Source organism: Neofelis nebulosa, chromosome 1 (genome assembly GCF_028018385.1).
Source record: "Neofelis nebulosa isolate mNeoNeb1 chromosome 1, mNeoNeb1.pri, whole genome shotgun sequence".
Taxonomy (NCBI): Eukaryota; Metazoa; Chordata; class Mammalia; order Carnivora; family Felidae; genus Neofelis; species Neofelis nebulosa.
The window spans coordinates 117,744,870-117,768,807 of NC_080782.1; the positions used below are offsets into that span (position 1 = coordinate 117,744,870).

A 23,938-nucleotide genomic window follows, 5' to 3' on the forward strand; every position below is an offset into this window, starting at 1 on the left:
CTCCAGAACTATGAAGAATAATTTTCTGTTGCTTAAGCCACTCAGTCTATGGTGTTTTGTCATGGCCCCCTAAGCTAAAATAGGTGGGTTCTCTGCAGTCACTGATAATAGGTATAATCCCTAGATGGTCCGAAGAGAGGAGACCTGGAGAAGGAGGCAGTGTGTGAGCTGGAGAGGTGGTGGTTCCTGACCTCGCCCTGCAACAGCCCAGGCCTAGGATAGGGGTAGAGGCCCTGGATTTTAAACACGTTGTCTACTTTCTTTTGACGTGTGGCCATGTGTGAGTTACTGGTCAGGTGGAAAGCACCATCTGACTTTAGGGTGGAACGGACTCAGAGGGAAGACTCTGCCAGTTGTGTGGCCTGAGTTGTGTCATCCACGTTTCCAGGAGACTTTTGTTTCATCTTGTAGGAGAGGGATACTAGTAATGTTAACGTTGGTTGGGGCCCACGCCTTCTAGGTACTGTGGAAGCATTGACTGCATTATCTCATTTAATTCTCACAGCAACTTTTATTTTTATAGTGAGGAATATTGGGAGAGAGAGAGAAAAACTATATGCCTTGTTGAAAATCTCACAGCTGGTAAATGCCGAGTTAGACACAAAAGACAGGCTGATCCGATACTGGAGCTGCGGTTTCTGTGAGGGTTTGTTATGTTAATTTTCGAGGGCTGAGACTGGTTGCTGACATAAAGTAGTTGTTCACTAAATTACAGCGGTTATTTTTATCTCCGTTGAATTAGTATCAATTGTCTCCATTATTGTTATTTTAGACAGATCTGGGATTCAAGTTTGGGTTTCCTTATGGGCTGCCATGGATTGGTTATACGGCTCCCATCAAGATCAGTGTGTTTTCTAGGAAAACAGGTGCTTCTGCTCTTTCCCAGATTGAAACAAACTCTTGCAATAGGTCATAGAGTGGTCAATTAAGGCTTGTGGTTCTGGAATCAGAAGACTACCAGTTACCGGTGAGTTCCTTGGGCCTGTTTCCTCATCTACAAAAGGTTTCCGTGATGGTTACTCTTCGATGTCAACTTGGCTGGGCTAAGGGGATGCCCGGATCACTGGTAAGCATTATTTCTGCTCACGTCTGTGAAGGTGGCTTTGAAAGAGAGTAGCATTTGCATCCCTAGGCCGAGTAAAGAGCACCCCCCCACTGCAGGTAGGCGTCATCCAGTCCACTGAGGGCCTGAATAGAGTGAACAGGTGAAGAAAGAGCGAATTCAATCTCTGCTTGGGGAGCTGAGACATCCCTCTTCTCCTGCCTCGGACCCTGACACTCCTGCTTTTTGGACCTTCTTACTCAGACTGAGACTGATATCGGCCCTTCAGTTGTCAGTCCTTTGGATTGAGTTACCCCACCAGCTTTTGGGGCCTCCATCTTGTAAACGGCAGATGATGGGACCTCTCAGCTTCATCACCATGTGAGCCAATTCCTATAATAAATCTCAGTCTCTCTCTTTCTCTTTCTCCTTCCCCCTCTCTCTCTTCTCATATTGGTTCTGTTTCTCTGGAAACATAAAACTTAATAATGATTCTGCTCTAGGAAGATGGTTGAAGGAATTAAATAAGAAAATTAAATAAGACAATTCCTGTAAAACATCCAGAATGGTGCCTGGTCTATTAAGCACTCAGTATGTAGTAAAGTTGTTTATCATTTTTCAGGGAAGTTCTTGGACCTCTTTGGCTGGCCCTTTTACACAGATGAGAAAAATTTAGGCTTAAAGCTATCCAAGCTTGCCTTTGATTTCTATTCTAGAATAGTAGAAAATCTGAAGCACTATGTATATGACCTTATATTATGTAGCACATTTCCCTGAGTTGAGGCGGGATGGTGTCCAGGGAGGGCCAAAGCAGGCACCCTGCTCTCTTGCCAAGAGGGCTCTTTCCACCTCAAAAGTCTAATTAGGGCCTGTAGCTTCCCCAGCCAATCTACACTCCTTGTTGGGCTATGATTGAACCACATTCCCATTGTATTTGGGAATAACTGACTCCAAACACTACATGAAAGTCTCCTGTATGTAGGTATGACCAGGTATATACAGGTATACAGGTACCTCTCAAGTGAACAGAAATGTGCACCAAAGGTTAAAGCTGGAGGAGTCTATGAATTGAACCAGACAAGTAAGAGCTCAGAACCCATAGAGTATGAAGCTTGAGCTGCCGTCATCTGGAGGGCTAGGCTTTGTGTCTTTAGCTTTTGTAACTCAAAACATAAGTCTCTGTGTTCATCATTCATTAATCACAGCCACTGTTTATTGGGAATTTGCTGTGTGGAGACACGAGGCTAAGAGTGATGTATATACATCACTCTTTCCTCTAATAACTCTATGAGTAAGTACTGTTCTCTCCCATGGGGAGACAAGGAAACAGAGGCCTTGTGACTAAGTAATCTATACTAGGTGGCACCTCAAAGGTATAGCAGAGCCAGAAATTGAGCCCATGAGCCGTTGCGCCCATACTTACAAAACGTGAATTATGGTTTTCTCAGAAAGTTTTCAAATTTAAGATTTTTAAAGTTTACTTTATTTTTACGTGGTATTTCTTATTACACACAAAGACCCTTTTCTCCCCTCTCTGGCAACATGCCTTGTGCTTATTGTGAAAGCTAATGAGTTGACTGGAGTCACCTGACAAAAATTTGCTGTATAGACAGGCCTTGCCCACACACAGCTCTTGCTTCCGGAGAGGGCTGCGCACGGTGCCAATATCTAAGAAGATATCATTTCTCTATGTGGACACACTAATGGGAGCGCTGAGCAATCACCTGGAAAATGCAATCGATGCCAGCAGGCAATAAGAATAATTTAAACCAATAAACTCTTTCCCCTCAATTGCATGGTTTGGTGTAGGGTTTTCTTGTTCTTTTTGTTTTGTTTTCCAACGGCTGAGCTTTCCAAATAATTGTTCCATCTGTCCACTTCACTTTGCCTGAGTAATCACAGCCGGAGGGGAGTTAGAAGTCAAACGTCAGACATGCAGGGAAAAGTAATGCGTGGGAGGCTGTGGGAAGAGAGATCATTGTCTGTCCTCCTTCCCTGCAGCTGGGCCAGGGATCTGGCAGTAAATTACAAGCCCTGCTTGCCCCAGGGAGGAAGCTACAGTTTAGGAATGGGGGTTGGGGAGTGATTTGGGAGACCCCATTGTAGGGAGTGTCAGTACCAGGATCACGAATGCTTAGGGATTAAGGAGGCAGGTCGTAGCCCAGCCAACCCACGAGATAAAGAGCATGGGGACAGGAAATAAAAACCAGAGCACTCGTAACAGCTTTTTGCTGTGCCATTTACTCTGTACTGTCCTTGGCTGGACACTGTTATGGGCTTTATTATTTTTATCTTCCCAATAGCTGGGTTTCATAGATAAAGAAACTGAGGCCTAGCGAGGTCAGGTAACTTGCCCAAGACCACACAGCTGTAAATAGCAGAGCTAGGATTTGAACTAAACCTGCCTTCCTCCAGAGCTCTTCCTGTTAGTCGCTGCTCCTGGCCACTGTTAAACCAGAGTGCTCACCAGAGGTGAAAGCAGACTCTTGAAGAGGGCGAAGGTGAGCCCAGGTCATAGAAGCCTCATTACTATTCATTCTGTGTAATTTTACATGCTTTAGAAGTAAAAATGAATTAGATCCTCAGTTTACAGAGGCACAGAGAGGTTAAGCAACTCACTGTACCACAAAGCCAGTAAATATAGTGGAGGATTTGAACTTGGTTCTCTCGAACCTGGTGAAAGACTGTGCTGTGCAATGTTGGGCAGTCTCCTTTCTTTCATACTGTTAACTTCCAGATAAGGCAAATTCATGAATTTACTCTGTCTCTTATAAACTGTGTTCCAAATAAATAAATATAGGTTTGTAAAAACGTTATATGAAACAAGGTTAAACAGATTTCTAAAACGTAAGACTTCTTTCAGCTTCTAAACCACTAATGATGCCCATTGTAAATATCCAAGGCAGGGACGTGGTAAGAAGGATGCCCCCAAGTTATCTGACTATAGAACAGTTTTTCTCAGATAAAGGTCACCCAATATATCTAGCACGGATAAGATTTTAACTCTATTACCCTTGCCCTTGTGTAATGGGATGGAGGGTTTTAAAAATACTGGCACTGAAACTGTTGACCTCTGAATACCTGGACCTTATGTCCCCCTAACTGCCACCCCAGGGAACTGGTGAGTCTGTCTTCATTGCTCTTCTGCTACCCCAGGACACCACCTGCCCCCCACCAAGTTCAGTCTTAGATGCCCTTAGTGAACCATCTCCTTCTAGGTCCATTGATTCACATACAGATCATTCTAGTTTGATAACATGTGACTAGGAAATAATGGCTTTGTTTATTTTTTTTAAGTTTATTTATTTTGAGAGAGAGAGAGAGAGAGAGAGAGAGAATGCATGCATGAGGATTGGGGAGGGGCAGAGGGAGAGAGAGAATCCCAAGCAGGCTCCATGCTGTCAGAATGCAGCCCAATGTGGGGCTCAATCTCTCAAACCATGAGATCGTGACCTCAGCAGAAATCAAGAGTTGGATGCTTAACAGACAGAGCCACCCAGGCACTCCTAATGGCTTCATTTCTTAACCCATCTTATTAAAGTGTTTTTGAAAAGTGAAAGTCAGTACAAAGAAATGCCTCTTAATGGTGGCATTCTACACATGAAGATCAGCTTTTCTTGGAGAATGTGTTGTTGCAGGACCCTTCTGGAACTAAAATACAGGCCACAGCCTGCCCTGACTGAAGGGAAAGCTAGCATGTGGATGAGTGTTCCAGGGTGTAATGTCAGAGGCACAAAAATGTATGGCTGGAATGTTCTGGTGGGTTGGGTGAGACTATGGAGGAACCCCACAAGGAATTTTCAAGTTGATGTGTTAGAAAACTTGAGTTAGGCAGCCATGGTGCCATTTAAAATCAAGGAAAGAATTCTGTGGTATTTTATTTTGGAAATAGATCTTTTTGTATTCTCCTAAATTCTGTAATAGTAAAAAAAAATCAGCATCTTATAACCTTAAAATGAAGTGAAGGTACGATTTGAACCAATGGGAAAGAGAAAGTACCACTACGATCGTATCTGCATGGGTCCTTCCACTGGTGCAGTTCTTTGGTTCTCTGACTAGAAGTTTCCATTGGCCCAGAACCTACCCTGTGGAGGTGTTGGGAGGACTCACTGCCTCACACTTTCATCCATTCACCTATTCGTTAGTTACCAAGTGCAGGCTACTAGTCTGGCACTGTGCTTGGTGCTAGGAACACAGTGGAGATAAAAAAACAACAACAAAAAAACCTATCACTGCTCTCAACAGACCACAGTATAACAGGAAAGATGGCTGTCAATAAAATTCATGCATCCTATTAAATCATATAGCTTTATCATGGAGCTAGGAGTCACAGCAGTGGCAGGTGATGGTGTCTAATGCCTATTTTAATACCTGGTAGGCATGAAAGCCTAACCTATACAAAACACCTCCCATTCTCCTCCTCCCATTCTCAATTAGTGATAACTCCATTTTTCCAGTCACTTGGGCCAAAGATATCTTAGTGTCCCTCTTTGTCACTATCTTTCTTACATACTCAACATGCAACACTCCTCACAACCTTCACTGTTCCCATTCTGGTCTATTTCTCTGTGGATTATTGCTCTAGCCTCCTAACTGGCTGTGTTTCTGTTTTCACTCTTGTTTTGTATACAGCCAAAGTGACTTTTTAGCTTAAAACTCTCCAGTGAGTTTCATTTATTCAGAGTTACATGGTAAAAGTCCTTTCAATGTCCTAAGTATTTCAGCCCCATGTGATCTGCCCGCCAGCATGGCCTCTCTGTCCTTGCTGCCTGCTGCTCCCTCTGTGGTCATACAGTGTTTCCTTAATGTTTCCCCAACATACCAGGCACTTACCAATCTTAAGGATTTTGCATAGGCTGTTCCCTCTCCCTGGAATGACCTTTCCTAGCTGTCCATCTCACTTCTCTTGGTCTTTGCTCAAATGTCACTTTGTTTGAGGGGACTCACCTGACCTTATATAACTAGTTTGTATATGAACTATACAAACTAGTAGATTTTGTCCTCCTTAAGCAGTGTCTTTCTGTTTTGCAGAACTTATCCCAACCTAACTATCCATCTATTTATTTATTTATTTATTTGCATAACTTTCCATCTCCTAGAATATCAGTTTCATGAGAAAAGCTACAGCCTTGAACATAGGTGGCTCTCAATAAATATTTGTTGAACACTTTATTAGGTGAATAAATGATGCAACAAATAGCATCACGTCAGCCCTATAGCTTGGAGAAATGGCCCAATTCCAATGACATTCTGCTCACTTCATCTTTCCTGCCATTGTAATCGTCCTTCCTCTGATTTATGACTCACACATCTTCTTTGGCACCAGCATGTAGGAGACAGAAAGTAGAGTGTTCCCTGCACAGTGACATCTCCCTTAGCAGCTCCTCTCCCTGTCTATGCTCCAGAATCTAGTTCAGTGGGGTTGTTTCAGCAGGTGAGCTATGTTGTTGTGGGACTATCCCTGTGTCCTGTTGTTTCAGGAGAAACTTTCCAGCAGCCTGGGCTCCAGTGAGAGAAAAGGTCTTTCCTTGCACAGGAGCAGTGTGACCTGGAAGAACAAGCATGAGAGGGGAAAAATTTAGGTCATCAAAAAGAGAATTGCAGGTGTTTCCTTTCTTATGCCCCTCTGCCATCTTTGTCCTTGGCATGTGTCTAGTTTTAAGAAAAATCAGAATTTACTATTTTGCCATTACTAATGAACGCTTTATTTACCAAAGGAACACTGAGATGCCTTTTAACCAGCATGCTCTGTCACACATGTTGGACAGAATTTGGGTTGTAGGAATACCATCTGCTTTTCACACAACATAGGCATCTACTGGAGAAGACGTGAGGTGGGAAGCCTGAGTTCAGGCTCATCAGACCTGATTTCTGATTGTAGCTTTGCCACACTTGGCCATTTGACCTTGGCAAGCCTTTCACCCCTCCGTGCTTTAATTTCTTGACGTGTAATCACTTAACCCATGGGGCTATAGTAGGGACTATGTGAGCTGTGCTTCTGTTGGGCCAGTCACAAAGCAGAGCCCCACAGTAGTCACTGCAGACTAGAGAACATGTGTCATGTGTAAAGGGAATTCAGTGGTCATGTTTTTCCATTTCTGTATGCATGTTCCTGCTACATGTGTATGCCTCAATGGGTATATACATCAGGCAGAATTGTCATTTTGGTACAAGAAGCCGATATTGGGCATGCTTACCTGCTGTGCTCTGGGCAGCTGCCAGGGGCTGCCCTAGGATCCTGGAACACATTCAACTGTCCTTCCCTTGCAGTATTTTCCATGCCCGCAAATTCCAAGTTTTCGCTTTCTGTTTCTGTTTGCTGTCAGAGCATTATTTTAGCTATTAGCTTAGCAGGTTCTAATTGCATCTGCTTTTTTCCATAGCAAGGAAAGAATGTCCTGAAAGCGGGGCGGGGGGGGGGGGAGGGGTGGTGGTGGACAAGGTTACTAGGTAAGGCTGCCCAGATGTCCTTTCTTCCCATTTTGATGTGACGCTGTTTGATTTCCCTGTTAGCAAATGTGCTTGTTGCCTCCCATCTTCCCAACTTTTTGATCATTTTGTTCCTTCAGCAAGAAAAAAAAAAAACAACAAAATTTCATTTGCCATAGAGATTAATTGAATTTATGGCAACTGTCACAAAATAAAATAAAAATGTCACAAATAAGGATATAGAGAATCCTAGGATTTGGTTACCTGTGAAGTTTTGAAAAATTCCTCAAGGCATTTATTTGCAAATTGGACTCCATCTGCATGTTTCATAAGCATAATACAAATGTATTATTTATCAGGTGGTCTAGGCATGCCTTTTGAGATGAATGGTTGCAAATTCAACCTTCATTTAAAAATCTTCATTGTAAATCCATCCACCCCCTCCCCCAACTTGTAGGGAAACTGGGCTTTTCAATTCTGCTTTTCCTAATCTATTCAAAATACTCAAGGCTCTACTCGATGAGTGATCTTTCTTAGCATTGCAGCCATGTGGATTTGAAGAGAATGGTGTCCAGTATATAAAATTACAAAATAATTTTCAATGTCAAAACTGCCTACTCCCTTTGGGCAATACTCTATTTGCTCTTTCCATCACAGCAATACTAGCCCAAAGATGGTCTTGCAAGCCTTGAAGCAGAAGTATGATGTCATACCCAGGCGGTTTCATTTGTCAATGGGTCAAGGCTCGGGAGTCTCCTGCCTTGAAAATTTGTCTAACTTTTATGTACAGGGCTGAGAAGAAATCCAGTTTGAGCTGCTCCTGGTTGCTGTTGGTCTCAGACCCTCAGAGAAAACCACTCCTGCCAGATCCAAGGCAATTGATTGGTCAATAACTGGCACAGGAGAAAACAAGATTAAATGAGCAAGGATTGTTTGGCTCTTTGCCACTTGTGCTTTATAATTCACCATCCAGTTTAAGGGAAGCAGTGCAGTAAATATGACACCTCTTTTTTAATATGTTGCCCTCTTTTGGGAAATGTAATTATAGACAGAAAATGCTGGGAATGGAGGAGTATTTGCTAAAGCATCTATCAAGTCTTCTTTTTTGCAAGATATTTTTCTTCAGGATGCTAGAAGACACTTTCATCCTTGTAGGGCCACATGAGGTTCCCTGTGTTCTAGGGGGTGTGACACTGGTTCAATGACAAAGTACTGGCCCTATATTCCGGCTCCCTTCTGCTTGGTTATCATATCATGTGTCTGAGCACTGGTTTAGATCCTGTGGGAACAACTTCCTCTATGGGAGTAAAGGGCTGCTTCTGCCTCTATTCTAATCCAATTAAACAATCACTTCCTAATCTTTTAATAGGTGCCAAGAGGTGTTTTAAGTTCTAAAGGTGAAAGCATAAATAAAGCACAGGTATTGCCCTTGAAGAATTCAGAGTCTATAAACAGAGGTGTAAATAAAGAATTGTAACACAGTGCTATCCGTGCTTTCATGCTTGACATTTTGGCTAATGGTTGAAAGTGGTGAGCTAGAAGATGAGTAAAATGGATTGTTCTGAACTGATTTACCTCTTAAAATCTAAAAATGACTGCTTTTTATTGTGGCAGAAATAGAAATTGTGTAATTATGCAGCGGTAACATCCTCTTTCCCATTTGTATATGGAGGATTTGATTCAGCTGTAATTGAAGAAAGAGTATCTCTCACAAATCAAGTTGTGTTTTGTTTGGTTTGGTTTGTTTGTTTCTGCTGGGAAAAGTCAGAGACTGACAACTGCTATGCCGGTTCAGTGGCTTGAAGACCAGGGTCAAGGTCTCTGTGATCTTGTCTTTTGAATGCCAGAAGGCTGCAATAGCTCCAGTCATCACACATGACTTCAGAAAGGAAAGGGTGGAGCAGTGGTAAATGGGAGAAAAGCAGCAGGTGTATTATGGATTCATACCTGTTTCCACGTACTCCTAGGAGAAGCAGATAAGAGTCATATGGACAAGTCTAGTTGCAAGGGAGTCTGAGGTTATAGGTGTTTTTGTTTGCTTTTGTTGTTGAAACAGGGGAATCTGTCAATACCTAGAAGGAATAGATGGATATGACATAAGCAACTAGGTGTCCCTGGCACACCACTTTGCCATAAGTACAAAGTAAAGATAAAAAAAAATGGAAGAGAGAATGATAAACTATCTGAGGAGATAGAGTCTACTACTGGAAGTGAGTTTTGGTATAGAAACAATAATCCTATTGGAAGCCAGAGCTATATCATAAATGGTTTTGATTGTGCACATAATTTTAAAGTTAGTTTCATATAAGTAAAGATTCTTCTCACCTGCCTAGTGTGATAGGATGAGAATCAAAATACTCCTGTCTCTAGAAATAGTCATGTATGATGACTTAAATTTCTATGGAATTCTGTAAGAATTTTTGAAAGAATCTCTTAGAGTGCCGTTCATTATAAATAATAAAATAGTGACTTTTGGCTTAGAAGAGTTGGTTTCATTGGCAGTGGGGTTTTATGCCTTTTTCAGAAAACATGAGAGAGTGATATGCAGTATAGACACAACTGAAGTCACAGGAATGATAGGCTGCCACAGTGGAAGGCAGGAACCTTCTAAGGCCAATGAGTGTTTTGATTGGATGGACACCATAGCTGGCAAAATAATTCTGAAAGCACCTGATGAAAGGGCAAAGAGTTATGAAATATAAACATAGCCTGGTGCAGTTCCTTTTGTTTTTCCTCACTAATGAGTGACTGTATGGAACAAAATATCCAATGGTTAAAAGAAAAAAAAGTGGAGAGAACAGATAAACCTGGTCCAAATATCAGTTTGGTGCTCAGTGAGGATCTACTGAAGTAGATCCTTGAACCTAGAGAAGCACTTTAAAGAATGTTACTTTAGTTTATTGGACTTCTGCTTCTGACCAAATGGAATAATAGGGACTGTGACAAATAAACCCTAGAATAAGATAGGTGAAGCAGTGACTTTCGAGACATTTTGGATATCAGACAATGAAGGACAGTGGTCTCTCAGGAAAAACAAAACAAAACACACACACATACACACACACACACATGTATATATATATATATATATATATATATATATATATATATATATCCATCCCACAATTGCCCCCAGCTTACTGCCTTGAGGGAATTCCCAGGCTATGGCACAAAGGAGAGGAACTCAGGCAGATCCCAGAATATTCTCTGAATTGAAGAGGTGGAACAGAGAGTCAGACCAAGGAAGCTATAGTTTGCAGGGCAAGGAACTGAAAAGAAGAGATATGCACAGAAAGAGAACTCCAGGAATGTTGAGAGGCTCCACATCAAGTACTCAGCAGAGTACTGATCAATGTATACATATGAAGAAACTATAGGAGCCATCCAAGAGGGTTAAATTGAACAGTACCCAATGCCTATACAGGGCTAGGAATAGCGCCTGTTCCCATCTGCCAAAATGAAACCTCATAATTCAAAATCAAACCTGTCAAAATGACATGCTATGAAGTACTCATAAAGGTGTGGCCTCAGTAGTGAGAATAATTGGCTTTAGACTAAAGTGAGCTCTGGTGCTGCCTAATAAATCTTAAAATCAAGACCTAAAAAGATCACACTGTTTCCAACTTAATTACTTCCCAGGAGAAAGATAAAAAAAATATTTATAGGAAAACAAAAATATATTACACATGACAAGGTAAAATTCACAGTGTCTGTCATCCAATAAAAAATTACCAGGAAGGCAAAGGAAAAAGAGAATATAATCTATAATGAGGAGAAGGATTAGTTGAAATCCAGAACTGACACAGATGTTAGAATTAGCAGGCAAGGACTTTAACAGTCATTATAACTCTGTTACATGCATTCAAAAATCAAGTTGAAACATGGAAGAAATAAAAGACTGCTCACAACCAGATATAAAGGAAAAATTTAAAGCAGCCAGAAGAAAAGAGATGTATACAGAAGAAAAAAATAAAATTAACAGCAGATATCTTGAAAACAATGAAGCTTCATCTTTAAAGTACTGAAGGACAAAACTTTGTCAACTTACAATTCTATACCCAGTGAAAATAGGCTGTAAAAAATTTTTCAGACATACAAAAGCTCAAAGAATTATATCCAGAAGACATGCATTGTAAGAAGTATTAAAAGAATTTTTCAGTCAGAAGGAAAATGATATAGGTGGAAATACAGATTTATCGAAAGATATTTAGGGCACCAGAAGTGGTAACCATATGGTAAAAGCGAAAGCTTTTTTATTATTTTTGAAATCACTTTAAAAGATAATTGGCTATTTGAACAAAATAATTTAAAAAGTGTGAGGATTGTAACACATAAAACTAAATGGTGGAAGATTATATCATGGAAATGGGAGAGGAGAAATGGAAATATACTATTTAAGGTTTTGTACCATGTATGAAGTAGTATAAAATCACTAAAAGGCAAGCTGATAATTTAAGTATACTATGAAGTCTGTAGCAAACATTAAAATAAGAAAACTAAGAAGTGTAGCTCAATACTAATTAGATTAAATAACATCATGAAAATATCCAGCAAACCAAAAGAAGGCAGTAAAAGTGGAGAAAGAAAACATGAGGTGCCCGTGTGGCTCAGTTGGTTAAGTGTCCGACTTCAGCTCAGGTCACCATCTCACAGTTAGTGAGTTTGAGCCCTGTGTCATGCTCTGTGCTGACAGAATGGAGCCTAGAGCCTGCTTTGGATACTGTGTCTCCCTCTTTCTCTGCCCCTCCCCTGCTCACACTCTGTTTCTCTTTATCTCTCTCAAAAATAAAATAGAACATTAAAAAAAGAAGAAGAAAACAAAACTCAGAAAAAAAAATAGAAAACAAGATAATAGATTTTAGCCTATGTCAGTAAGCACAGTAACTGTTAATGTTATAAAGACTCCAATAGAAAGGCAGAGATTCTCAAATTGGATTAAAAAAAAAACAACGCAGAAGTAGATGCTGGCCACAGGAAACACACTTTAGCTATAAAGACACAAATAGGTTGACAAGATAGGATGCCCCGGGTGAGAATTAACAACAGTATTCTTATTTTCTCAGTATCTAACATACAAATATTTACATTAGTCTTCTTGATGATGTTTGACACCTGTATTTCCTTTGTTTTGTTAGAGTGAGGCTTCCAGTGAGGCATATTGCAGCATTATTACTTCTTTGAGAGTGTAAAACTCCTTTTCTTTATTCAGCAAATGAATTCTGACACTGCAGGATCAAGAAAGCAATAAAGAATGAGTAGTTGCACTGTGTCACTGACAGCCCAAGATTTCCTCACTCAGGTATCAAATCACCTCCATAGGTCTCTATTGTTGCTACTTTCCTATTAATCAAAGTAGCCACTTTCTTCAGGTTACTTTATCTTTCTTCTATCAGATGGACTGTTGAAACAGTGAGTTTAGGCAGTTAACAGTTTGCTTCACTGTCTTTTGAATTCAGCCAGTGAATTAAATAGAGCAGAATCAAGTCAATGATGATTTTACTATAATATCTCTAACGGTTGATTCACTTTGGTGCAAAGGAAAGCAAAAGTTTGATTTAAAAGTCTGACCTATTTATTTTTCCTGCTTGCTCCTATTTTTCATGAGCTCACTGTCAAGCTGGGGACATAGAAGTAACCGGTATTTATTAAACACAGTAGGAATTGTTAAATTCGAGCAATATACAAGGTGTTAAGGGAGGGAGTGAGAAAGTGAAAGTCTCTCTTTTATTACTTCAAGTATGGAATCCACTTGTTTGTAACTGTCTCTGGTGCAGCTGTGTCTCTTTTTGAAATCTGGCATCTTCAGTAGAAAGATTTTCACACCAAGTTTGGGCTGGTATTTTATCAAGATACCCATTCATCATGAGTGCCTGCCTTAAGTTCTCCTGCTATCATAACAACACACTCAGAGAGGATGGCATAATTATAGGCTCCTTCTAAGTAGTTGAATATACATCTATAGCCCTATAGCATAGCCAATTTCAAAACACATTCTTCTCAGAGGAAATTTCTCTGGGCAAGGATCACCTCTCTCTCTCCCTCTCTCTGCAGAGAGGAGCACATTGCTGATGCCAAGTCCATGAAAACAACTCTTTCCAGTGGCCTCCCAATCAATAAGGAGCTTTATTTGCTGCGTGTCACACCCTCTGTTCATTGTATTCACACAGCCGAGCTGGCACAGATGAGGTGGCACAAAGGCCAGCCTCGACTCTAAAGGGCCCTGCTGGGGCAGTACAAGGAGAAGAGCCTGTGCTGGGCATAGAAGCTCTGGGATCAGGCTCCCGAGGTGCGGTGATCTCACTGCATGGCCGTGCCTGCTCTGTGCCTCAGTGTCCTCTGCTTTCAAATGAGGCACTTGGACCAAATGATCTCCAAGGTCTAATCAGATTCAGAGATCAGCTATTACACATGATGCTAGGAAGAAGACAAGTGTATGCCTTCAGTGGGCTGACCTCCTGGCCTTTCAGTAGATGAGACTCAGGACCTTCCTGAGCCATAGTTGTAGGGAGACAGGAATGAGCATCTTCCAAGATGTATAGCCACTGTATCTGCTTCAGCCTCCTGGTAGAGAATGTTGCTTATTGACACTGTTACCATAGCAACTGGAATGTCATTTGGCACTGGGGTTTAGGGAAGCTGTCAAGGTCTGTAATTTAAGAGAAACAAATTTTCCTTCCTCACTGTCTCCGCTTAATTCTCTCTGCCATCCACTTTAGCAATCAGATACCCTTCCCTAAAGAGCATTCATTAAATCTAGACAGACATCTCACCAAACCATTACCATGAGAGGTAGCTTGGAGGTAAAAGGAAATCTGGTATAAGAATTAGAATTGTCACCTTTGAGTCCTAAGTCTGCAGACACTGTGTTGTGAGTTCTTTCTCACCTTGAAACTTTGCTTCCTGATCGGCCACATGGTAAAGATGGACTGTGTATTCTCCAAGGTGTCTTTCAGCCCAAATAGTCAAGCCAGAGGTTTGCAAACCAGTGGCACAAAGACCATATTTAGCCTGCAGATGTGATGTGTTTGCCCTATGGTGTATGAGCCACACAGTGCTCTTATTTGAATTGATTGGCACCATTTAAAAATTGGGAGTTTTCACATAATAATCCTGATTTCTGGCTTATCGTGGAAAACACACAGCCAATTCGATAGCACTAGGCTAGACTCCTCCTTGGCATCTTTCAGCTGGATCTAGTAGCTACTGCCCCCATAGGCCTGTGTCCTCCAGGGTCCACCATCCCCCGCTTCCACAGCCGATCATGGACGCAGATCAAGTGTCTGTTCCTCTGGGTGTCCCACTCCTGGCCGGATTGTCACAAGAACATTTGAGTTTGGCGTTTGAGTTTCCACCTGCTGTTTGGCACTTTTAGGACAGAGATGGCATAGCCCAAACTCTCTTTACACCATTGATGGCATCATTTAGCACTGATCTTGGTGGAACAGAAACTGGGTCCAATCCAAGACTGCCCTGGACAAGAAAACTGACAAAAGCTTAGGCTGCCTTGATTTCTCATACTAATTAATTGAGCTCTGATCAACCGAGCTCACAGCCCCAGGCAACCTATCTAGGGGTGATGGTCACAACTGTCACGGGTAGTGAATTGGTCACATGATTCCTCTGTGACTCACAGAAAGTTGGTAATTTTCTGTAGCTTGATTTTTCAAATCTGAAAGAAGTTGATTTCACATGTAGGCAAGGTTCCTTGTAAAGCTCAAATTCTCTGAAGCAATATTAATACCTTTTCATAGACTCATCTCAATCTGCCTAGGGGTATGTGTGCATGTATGCGTTTGTGCATGTTGTGTGTTTATGTGTGTATGTGTGTCTGCTTACTTTCAATGTTTTGTGGTCAGTAAAGTTTCTACACCCAGAATCATAACTAATGATATAAAGAACTGTGCCATGGGGTACCTGGGTGGCTCAGTCGGTTAAGTGTCCGACTTTGGCTTAGGTCATGATCTCATGGTTCGTAAGTTCAAGCTCTACATCGGGCTCTGTGTTGACAGCTCAGAGCCTGGAGCCTGCTTTGGATTCTGTGTGTGATCTCTCTTTCTGCCCCTCCCCTGCTTGCACACTCTCTCTCTCTCTCTCTCAGAAATAAATACTAAACATTAAAAAAAAAAAAAAACTGTGCCAGGAGGACAAAAATCAGGAAGAACCTTATCTGTAGCTGATAGCTCCCTATGAACAGACATAGACACAGTTTCAATAGCAGGATTGGCAGTTGAAAAGAGGGCCAGTGAGAGCTCACAGGAAGAGTAAGAAATTATCAGAGAAAGTCTCATGCTGAAATCCAAGGCTAGAGCAACAAGTACAAGAAAGGATCAGCGGTAGGGCAGGGGATGTGGTCTTTCTATGCACTAACAAATGCTGCCAAATGCCTTCCTTTTTCCTCCCCAGATGCCAATTTTATTGGGCAACTTTAGCCTTGTGTACTCTGAGAGGAGATATCGGTTTTGTAATAACTGATGTGGGAAATTGTATTCCCACTCAGCCCTCTGAATGCAACTACAGTTGAAGCCCTGTTAAATGGGCAGGCTGACCTCAGCACCCTGGGAGATTGGGATTCAGACAGCCTGGGTGGAAATCCCAGTTCTTCCGCATCCTTGGCACGGCCTCAGATGAGTTGGTCACACTTCCTGGGTCTCTCTTTACCTGTAAAATGGGGTTAAAATTGGGCCCTCCTCACTATTTGTATGAGAACAGAATAATCTCTGTACAGTGCTTAGCACGGTGCCTGCCTTATAGCAACTGACTGAAAATTTCTCAGCTAATGTGCCTCTTCGTTTTCACTATCGAACATTTTAGAATCTTTGCCAATGATAATAACATCCTTTACTAAGTTGCTTGACTCTACTAAGCCCTTTTAGTATCTATAAAAACGGAGAGATGGGTACTATTACTGTTACTGCCATTAAAGAAAAACATCTCCTCAGGCTTGGGAACTTGTCCCAGGTCAGAGCCAAACTATACACCCTGCCTGACTACAAAGTGTATATGCTCCTAAGGGATGATGCCACATGGCTTCCTGCAAATGTGAGGTGACCAACGTGAGAAAAGTGTATAGGGTTTGGATCTCTTCTCACGTAGCTGAGTGAGTGAAGGTTTCCACAGAGTTCAGTGAAAAGTCTGTCGTTGACAGTGAGGATAGCTCCTGTGTTTTGTGTGTGTGTTTTAAAAGGTCAGTTTGGTTTTGATGCTTGATGTTTTTTCCTATGAATATAACCATTCTCAAACTGGTAGCCTCTCCTAAAATTTGACGATGCAATATTCCTTTTTATTTTAAAACCTCACAGAATTGAAGGAACAGCCAGGCTGTTGAGAGGCAAACTGGCAGGATTCAGAAGTGTTATGAAAAGGACTTTTCAACTTGATATGTATATTAATGAATATATTAGTAGGTGTATCAGCATATGTATTAGCATTGGATTCATATATTTGTAGAAACCAGAAGCCAGAAAATTTAACCTCACCAATGGCTGGGTTCAGATTTGAGGCAGAAATCCCCATGGAAGGAAAGAGGCCGCATTTGTCAGGACTGCCTCCACAGTGCTGTTAGCCACCCCCGCCCCCATCCCCAACCTGTTTTCGCTTTCCTCTCCTCTCCAGTCAGCTCGAACTTTGGCAAGCCGTCAAGAAGTGAACAAGAGAGATGGACATTCTGAGTATCTGACCCCTTACTTAAGGCCGTTCAGCCAGGCAAGCTGTGAAACCAGTAAAAAAAAAAAAAAAAAAAAGTTGCCTTTCTTTTCCTCTCTCCCCTCTAGCGAACTGCCTCTTTCTCCTCCCCACCGCCACCAAAGGAAAACAATCGAAAGCATTAGTATTCCCATGAAAAGGGGCAGTCACACAGGGTGTGACTGCAGGCCGGCTCCAGGACGCTGCCAGGGGCCAGAAGGGACGAACTCCAATTGCTCCAGCTCCGAGCAGTCCCGGCGTGGTCAGATGGAGGAGACAGAGCCCTGATTCACCACCGCAGGACGTGCTCCTTACAGACCGGCCATCCTCCCAGCACTCCTTAGGGTCTCCTCTCCGACGCCATGATACCTGGTGTGCAAGTCTACTTTTAGAAATGCATGGCTTACACGACGCGTTTCCTTTCTGGTTGGCCTCTTGAGGACAACAGGGAGCTCTTACCTAACCTGAAGTGTCTCCTTGTGTTGTTTTCAGGAATTGGGGCGCTCGCCCAGGACACACTATGGTGCTTCAGCCAAGTGAAAGGCACAATCGAGATCGGAGCCACGGAAGGTAGGAGAAGCTTCCTCTCCTCTTTGCCTTTGCTTCCTTGGGGTTTGTGCTGGTTCCAGATTTGAAAACATTCACCTTTGTGTCCACGAATGGAAGGCCCCACACGTCCCAGAATAGCATTCTGAGCTCGAAATAGATTTAATGATTCCTTTCTATCCTTTTATTCTTTTGAAGCTTATTTTATTCCCACCAATGAGGCAGCACTGAAATGAACTTACAGTGAAATAGGTTTGCACAGAGAGAGGGTAGACCTGGGCAAGTGGTGTTTCGGGATGGTCGGTCAGGTCTGGAGAAGTGTGACTGCAAACGTGGCTGGATGGTCAGATGCTAATCTCTTCCTTCCCTTCTCTGTTGAAGAGCCCTTGACTCTTTATGCATGAAGCATGCAGGGAGAGTGAGGAATTCAAGTCTAGTCATATAAACTGTGGTTCAGTTGAGTCCCAGTATTAGTACATAACTTCCTTTTCTGACTCAGTAGATTTTTCTATTCCAGACACTTTATTTGGGATAACGCCTTCATTTCCCTACTTGTTTTTTATCTTCTTCACCTTCTTCCGTCTTAAGCCTGAGGTTGGAGACCTCCATGACTCTCGCAAAAGATGTCTGCATTTGAAAATAGCTGAACGATGGGGCGCCTGGGTGGCTCAGTCGGTTAAGCGTCCAACCCTTGGTTTTGGCTCAGGTCATGATCTCATGGTTTCATCGGTTGGATCCTTGCATTGGGCTCTCTGCTGGCAGTGTGGAGCTGGTTTGGAATTCTCTCTGTCCCTCTCTCGCTGCCCCTCTCCCAGTCATGCTATCTCTGTCTCTCTCAAAATAAATAAATAAACTTAAAAAATTTAAAAAAAAAAAAAAAGAAAAGAACTGAGTGATAGGCAATTAGAAGGAACCAGGATGGGACTGCTTGGTGTTTTAAGTCAAGTTTTAGCTGTTGTAGAGGAATGCAGTAAGGGTGCCTGAAACAGATTGCATTGCATTGGCAATATGTACAGATAACCAGGTGTGCTATAAGACAGGTCTAAAGCTAATATCAACGAATGAGGAAGTGAATAGTTGACAGGGTTGAACTTTAATATGGAACCTAACAGGCATAGATGCATGTGGAATTTTAGGTCATTCTACAGCATTTTAATTCTGAGTAAAAAATAATTTGAGTAAAAATTATTTTGAGGAATTTGGAGGAAGTATTTTATCTGCAATTTTGCTATAATTTATTTTTAGAAACCCAGTATAATGGTGGATACCTGCAAACCAAATGACTTATGTTTAAAGGGTGAGAGAAGACACAGTAAAATAAGTTAATAGCTAAATCTATAAAATTACACTATTGTATGGCATCTTCCATCTTTTAGAAGCACTATAAACTGGGGCTTTACAAACACTTCTCATAAAGCCTGTGGGAAGCAGACAAAGCAGGCTTTATTTAGTCCCATTTTATGCTCATCTAACCCCAAATATTTTTGAGCATCTTCTATGTGACAGCATTGTCCTAGGCACTGGAGATGAAAAAGGGAAGGGGGGAGGGGGAGAAATGACTTACTCCCTAACCTCATGAATCTTAAGAAAACTGAAGCTCAAGTTAATAATTTGATTTAAATCTTGGCCATAATTCAAAATCATTTGTGCCTTTTAAACAAAAGAGACTTCCAGGTCCACCTAGAGTTACTGAGGTAGAGGTTTGAGGACCAGGAAGATACAGTGTGTTTTAATGAGCTCACGCAGATGATTCTAATGCAGTGGGCTGGGCTTTGGGGACCACCAGTCTGGCTGACTTCTTCCAGTTATCCATTATGCTCAGACTCTGGGCTTAAATATTGTGTTTGTGACTGGCTCCCCCCCCACCTCCCCCCGCCCCCCAATTACAATGATCTGGATGGTACTCAAGCTATAGCTCTTACCAACCCATTACTCACTAGGTGGCCAGTGCTCTGCTAAGTGCTTAAGAGAAGTTAATAAAATAATGTCAGCACAGCATCTACCACAGTGCCTGACACTTTCAAAGTACTCAATATTTGTAAACTATTGTAAGTATCATTATAGTTAGATCTTCAGTTTAATTCAATCCCCATGAAAACCTAATGAGAGGTAGGTATTTTTATTCCCACTTTACCTATAATGAGGATACTGAAGCTAAACAAACACACCAAAGACTAGGTTGTTTGCTAAAGGCACGAGACCGAATGAATGGGTGAATTAGGTTTGGACCCAGCCTGGAGAACTGCAAAGCTGGAGCTCTTTAAACATTGCTTTGAAGTCAGAGATTCTTACTTAGTAGTTTGGAATGAGGCCCAGGAATCTGTATCTTTCATGCATGCACTGAGACGATCATCGGGGATGCAGGTGAACTGCAGATGCACTACCATGGATGCTGCCCATAATAAATAAGCAGCTCCCTTAAATTAACTGTTCGCTGAGTCACAGACTCAGAATGACACTCACTACCATCTTTTGTCTGGAAACACCACTTCACAGTAGTGAATAAAGCAATACATGTTGTTTAAGAGGAGAGTCAGATTGGACACTAACATACTGCCACTGGCATCTAGGTTCCCTGGCCAGCATATCTTTGATGTCATTTAACTTACACTAATGGTGCCTCAATGACAGTTGAGTATTTGTTGAGTAAACTAATGAGTGGCTCTCATTTGATAAAAATCAAAGTTCTTAAAAATCAGGCCCTTTTTTTCACAACTAGCCTGCTCTACCCAGGTTGGTTTTCTATACTGACCAAAGTCATTAAAAATGATTCACCTTTCGGGGCACCTGGGTGGCTCAGTCAGTTGAGCGTCTGACTTCAGCTCAGGTCATGATCTCGCGGTCCGTGAGTTCGAGCCCCGCGTCGGGCTCTGGGCTGATGGCTCAGAGCCTGGAGCCTGCTTCCGATTCTGTGTCTCCCTCTCTCTCTGCCCCTCCCCCGTTCATGCTCTGTCTCTCTCTGTCTCAAAAATAAATAAACGTAAAAAAAAAAAATTAAAAAAAAAATGATTCACCTTTCAACTTTCCCTTCTACTTTGCTACTTTGCTTATTTCTGCTAATGGTGTTTCCATTCCATTTCTTCCACTTTGTAGCTGGTGACCTTGACAAAGTCGCTTAATGTCTCTGTGCTTAAGTTTCTTTGTATGTCAAATGGAGATAATAATACAGATATCCATTAGGATGACAGTGAGTGCTAAGTGAATAGAGTTATGTATCTATGTATATATCATATATATGATATAGATACTGTTCATATAATTTTATGTATATAATGTAAATATAAATATATATATATAATACAAAAAGTGTCTAGATTGTTCTAAGATGCTCGGATTGCATTATCTGCTAATATGGTATTATAAAAGCAGGGCTGAGGCTAGGTGAATTGGCAAAAATAAAGATAAATATTTTAATGCAATATTTTTTGAAAGCTAAAATTAATACAAAGAATTCATGGTGAACAAAATATCAGAATATTGCATAAAGACAGGATCAGTGTTATGGATTTATTTTTCCTTTACTTTATGTTCCATTATGGCTCAGCATGGCATTGTTATTGCTAATGTAATTAAATGTGTATCTTGAGTATCAGCTAATAGGCTAGGATTTTTCACATTCCAAAATTTTCAATAGGACAGTAGATAAGTAATACTGTGTGTCCAATAAGAAACATAGAGTAAGTGCTTATTGGATCCAAAGCACTGCCCTATAAAGTGAAAGGGTTATAAAGATAAAAAAAATAAGTTCTCAAGGAACATACCATTTAAAGGGAGACAGGAACTGGTACATAAGAATAAGGCATTACATCAGTAGAAAGAATCCAAGGAAAAGGGGGCTAGAGGCAAAGTGCTGTGACTCAAGTCTAAAGTGTTTTGAGTACAAAAGAGGTAGCAATCTCCTGATTCTGGGTTATAAAGACTTAATGGGAAGAAGTCATTTAAGACAGAACCTAAACAATTTTTAAAAAATACAACCGTTATTCTGTTACATTTCTGATTACTAAAATGTATGTTCTCAGTCTAGAGAATTTTAAATAGAACTTAAAAAAATCAGAAAATAAACTTCATTCATAATGTCACAATCCACAGATCGATACTGCTAAAGTTTGTGGTATGTTTTTCTAACCTCTTGACTGTGTATATTCATGAATTAATTCAGTCAACAAACAAGTACTATGTGCCAGAAACCGTAAAATGGACTGGTGAGTTTATAATGAACAAAATCAACATTTTTTAAACCAAAATGCTCATAATGGAAATACTATTTTATTAATAGATATTTTCACTTAACAATATATAATGATCATCTTTCATATTATGAACAGTAGATATGCCCTAATTTATTTACCTCAATTTTCAAGGTTTACAACAACACAACTATGAACAGGCCTAATAGCTACTCTGCATTTATGCAGGAAAAGCTATGTGGTAGACTGATTAAGAGAGTATGTTTTATAATAAAATACCTGTTTCAAAATTTGACCTCATTTCTTTTTTTTTGTTAATTTTTTTTAATGTTTATTTTATTTTTGAGAGAGAGACAGAGCACAGCAGAGGAGCGGCAGAGAGAGAGAGGGAGACACAGAATCTGAAGCAGGTTCCAGGCTCTGAGCCATCAGCACAGAGCCCGATGTGAGGCTCAAACTCACAAACTGTGAGATCCTGAACTGAGCTGAAGTCGGACACTCAACTGACTGGGCCACCCAGGCACCCCTGGCCTCATTTCTTGTTGGCAAAGAGCAAGTTGCCTCAAATTTTTCATTATTCCATTTCCTAGTATATAAAATCTACCTGAAGAACTGCTGTTAGAATATAATTAGATATATTAAACAGCACAACACATAGAAAATGTTTGATAATTATGATTAGTTACTGTGATTATATCATTGGGATACATTCTTAAAATAGAATTCTTTGGTTAAGATCTATGTAGGTATATTCTAAGATTTTTTTCAAATGTAAAGTATCACAGGGCATCTGGGTGGCTCAGTGGATTAAGTGTCTGACTCTTGATTTTGGTTTCAGGTCATGATCTCATAGTTCATGAGATCTCATGAACTATGAGATCGAGTCCCGCATTGGGCTCTGCACTGTCAGCATAGAGCCTGCTTGGGATTCTCTGTCTCTCCTCTCTCTCTCTCTCTCTCTCTCAAAATAAATAGATAAATAAACATCTTTAAAAAATGTAAAGTATCACTGTCCCTTTAATGAAACTAATGACTTACATATCTACTAACAATATACAACAGTGCCCATTTCCCCAACTTTCCAATTTAAAGCAATTGAAAAGTAGATTTATTTATTTATTTATTTAATATGAAATTTATTGCCAAATTGGTTTCCATACAATACCCAGTGCTCATCCCAACAGATGCCCTCCTCAATACCCATCACCCACTTTCCCCTCCCTCCCACCCCCCATCAACCCTCAGTTTATTCTCAGTTTTTAAGAGTCTCCTATGGTTTGCCTCCATCCCTCTCTAACTTTTTTTTCCCCTTTCCCTCCCCCATGGTCTTCTGTTAAGTTTCTCAGGATCCACAGAAGAGTGAAAACATACGGTATCTGTCTTTCTCTGTATGACTTATTTCACTTAGCATCACACTCTCCAGTTCCATCCACGTTGCTACAAAAGGCCATATTTCATTCTTTCTCAAGTAGTATTCAAGTAGTATAGCCAAGTAGTATTCCATTGTATATATAAACCACATCTTCTTTATCCATTCGTCAGTGGATGGACATTTAGGCTCTTTCCATAATATAGCTATTGTTGAAAGTGCTGCTATAAACATTGGAGTACAAGTGCCCCTATGCATCAGCACTCCTGTATCCCTTGGGTAAATTCCTAGCAGTGCTATTGCTGGGTCATAGGGTAGGTCTATTTTTAATTTTTTGAGGAACCTCCACACTGTTTTCCAGAGCGGCTGCACCACTTTGCATTCCCACCAACAGTGCAGGAGGGTTCCCGTTTCTCCACATCCTCTCCAGCATCTATAGTCTCCTGATTTGTTCATTTTGGCCACTCTGACTGGTGTGAGGTGGTATCTTAATGTGGTTTTGATTTGTATTTCCCTGATGAGGAGTGACGTTGGCATCTTTTCATGTGCCTGTTGGCCATCTGGATGTCTTCTTTAGAGAAGTATCTGTTCATGTCTTCTGCCCATTTCTTCACTGGATTATTTGGTTTTCAGGTGTGGAGTTTGGTGAGTTCTTTATAGATTTTGGATACTAGCCTTTTGTCC

General features: G+C 41.1%; 1 protein-coding gene and 1 long non-coding RNA gene across 5 annotated transcripts in view; one reads left to right on the top strand and one right to left on the bottom strand.

Annotated features, from left to right (window-relative positions):
* The window catches only part of PPP2R2B (protein phosphatase 2 regulatory subunit Bbeta), a 509,802-nt gene that overhangs the window by 33,221 nt on the left and 452,643 nt on the right, over positions 1 to 23,938 (top strand). The window contains exons 1-2 of one of the 3 annotated variants that reach the window (XM_058732604.1): positions 17,333 to 17,524; positions 17,645 to 17,722. In XM_058732604.1, coding sequence (XP_058588587.1) covers positions 17,515 to 17,524; positions 17,645 to 17,722 — 88 coding nt within the window. In that variant the 5' untranslated portion in view covers positions 17,333 to 17,514. Of the gene's footprint in view, positions 1 to 17,332; positions 17,525 to 17,644; positions 17,723 to 23,938 lie in introns of those variants that run through there. The other 2 variants (XM_058732596.1, XM_058732601.1) reach the window with 2 other exon arrangements.
* LOC131513516 (uncharacterized) lies at positions 6,197 to 14,024 on the bottom strand. 2 transcript variants are annotated; one of them, XR_009262619.1, is made up of 5 exons: positions 13,924 to 14,024; positions 12,557 to 12,696; positions 8,250 to 8,364; positions 7,240 to 7,440; positions 6,197 to 6,590 (listed from the first exon to the last, which is right to left on the bottom strand). It is a non-coding gene; the product is annotated as an uncharacterized LOC131513516 (long non-coding RNA). The 2 variants fall into 2 exon arrangements; XR_009262615.1 differs by having other exon boundaries at positions 12,557 to 14,024.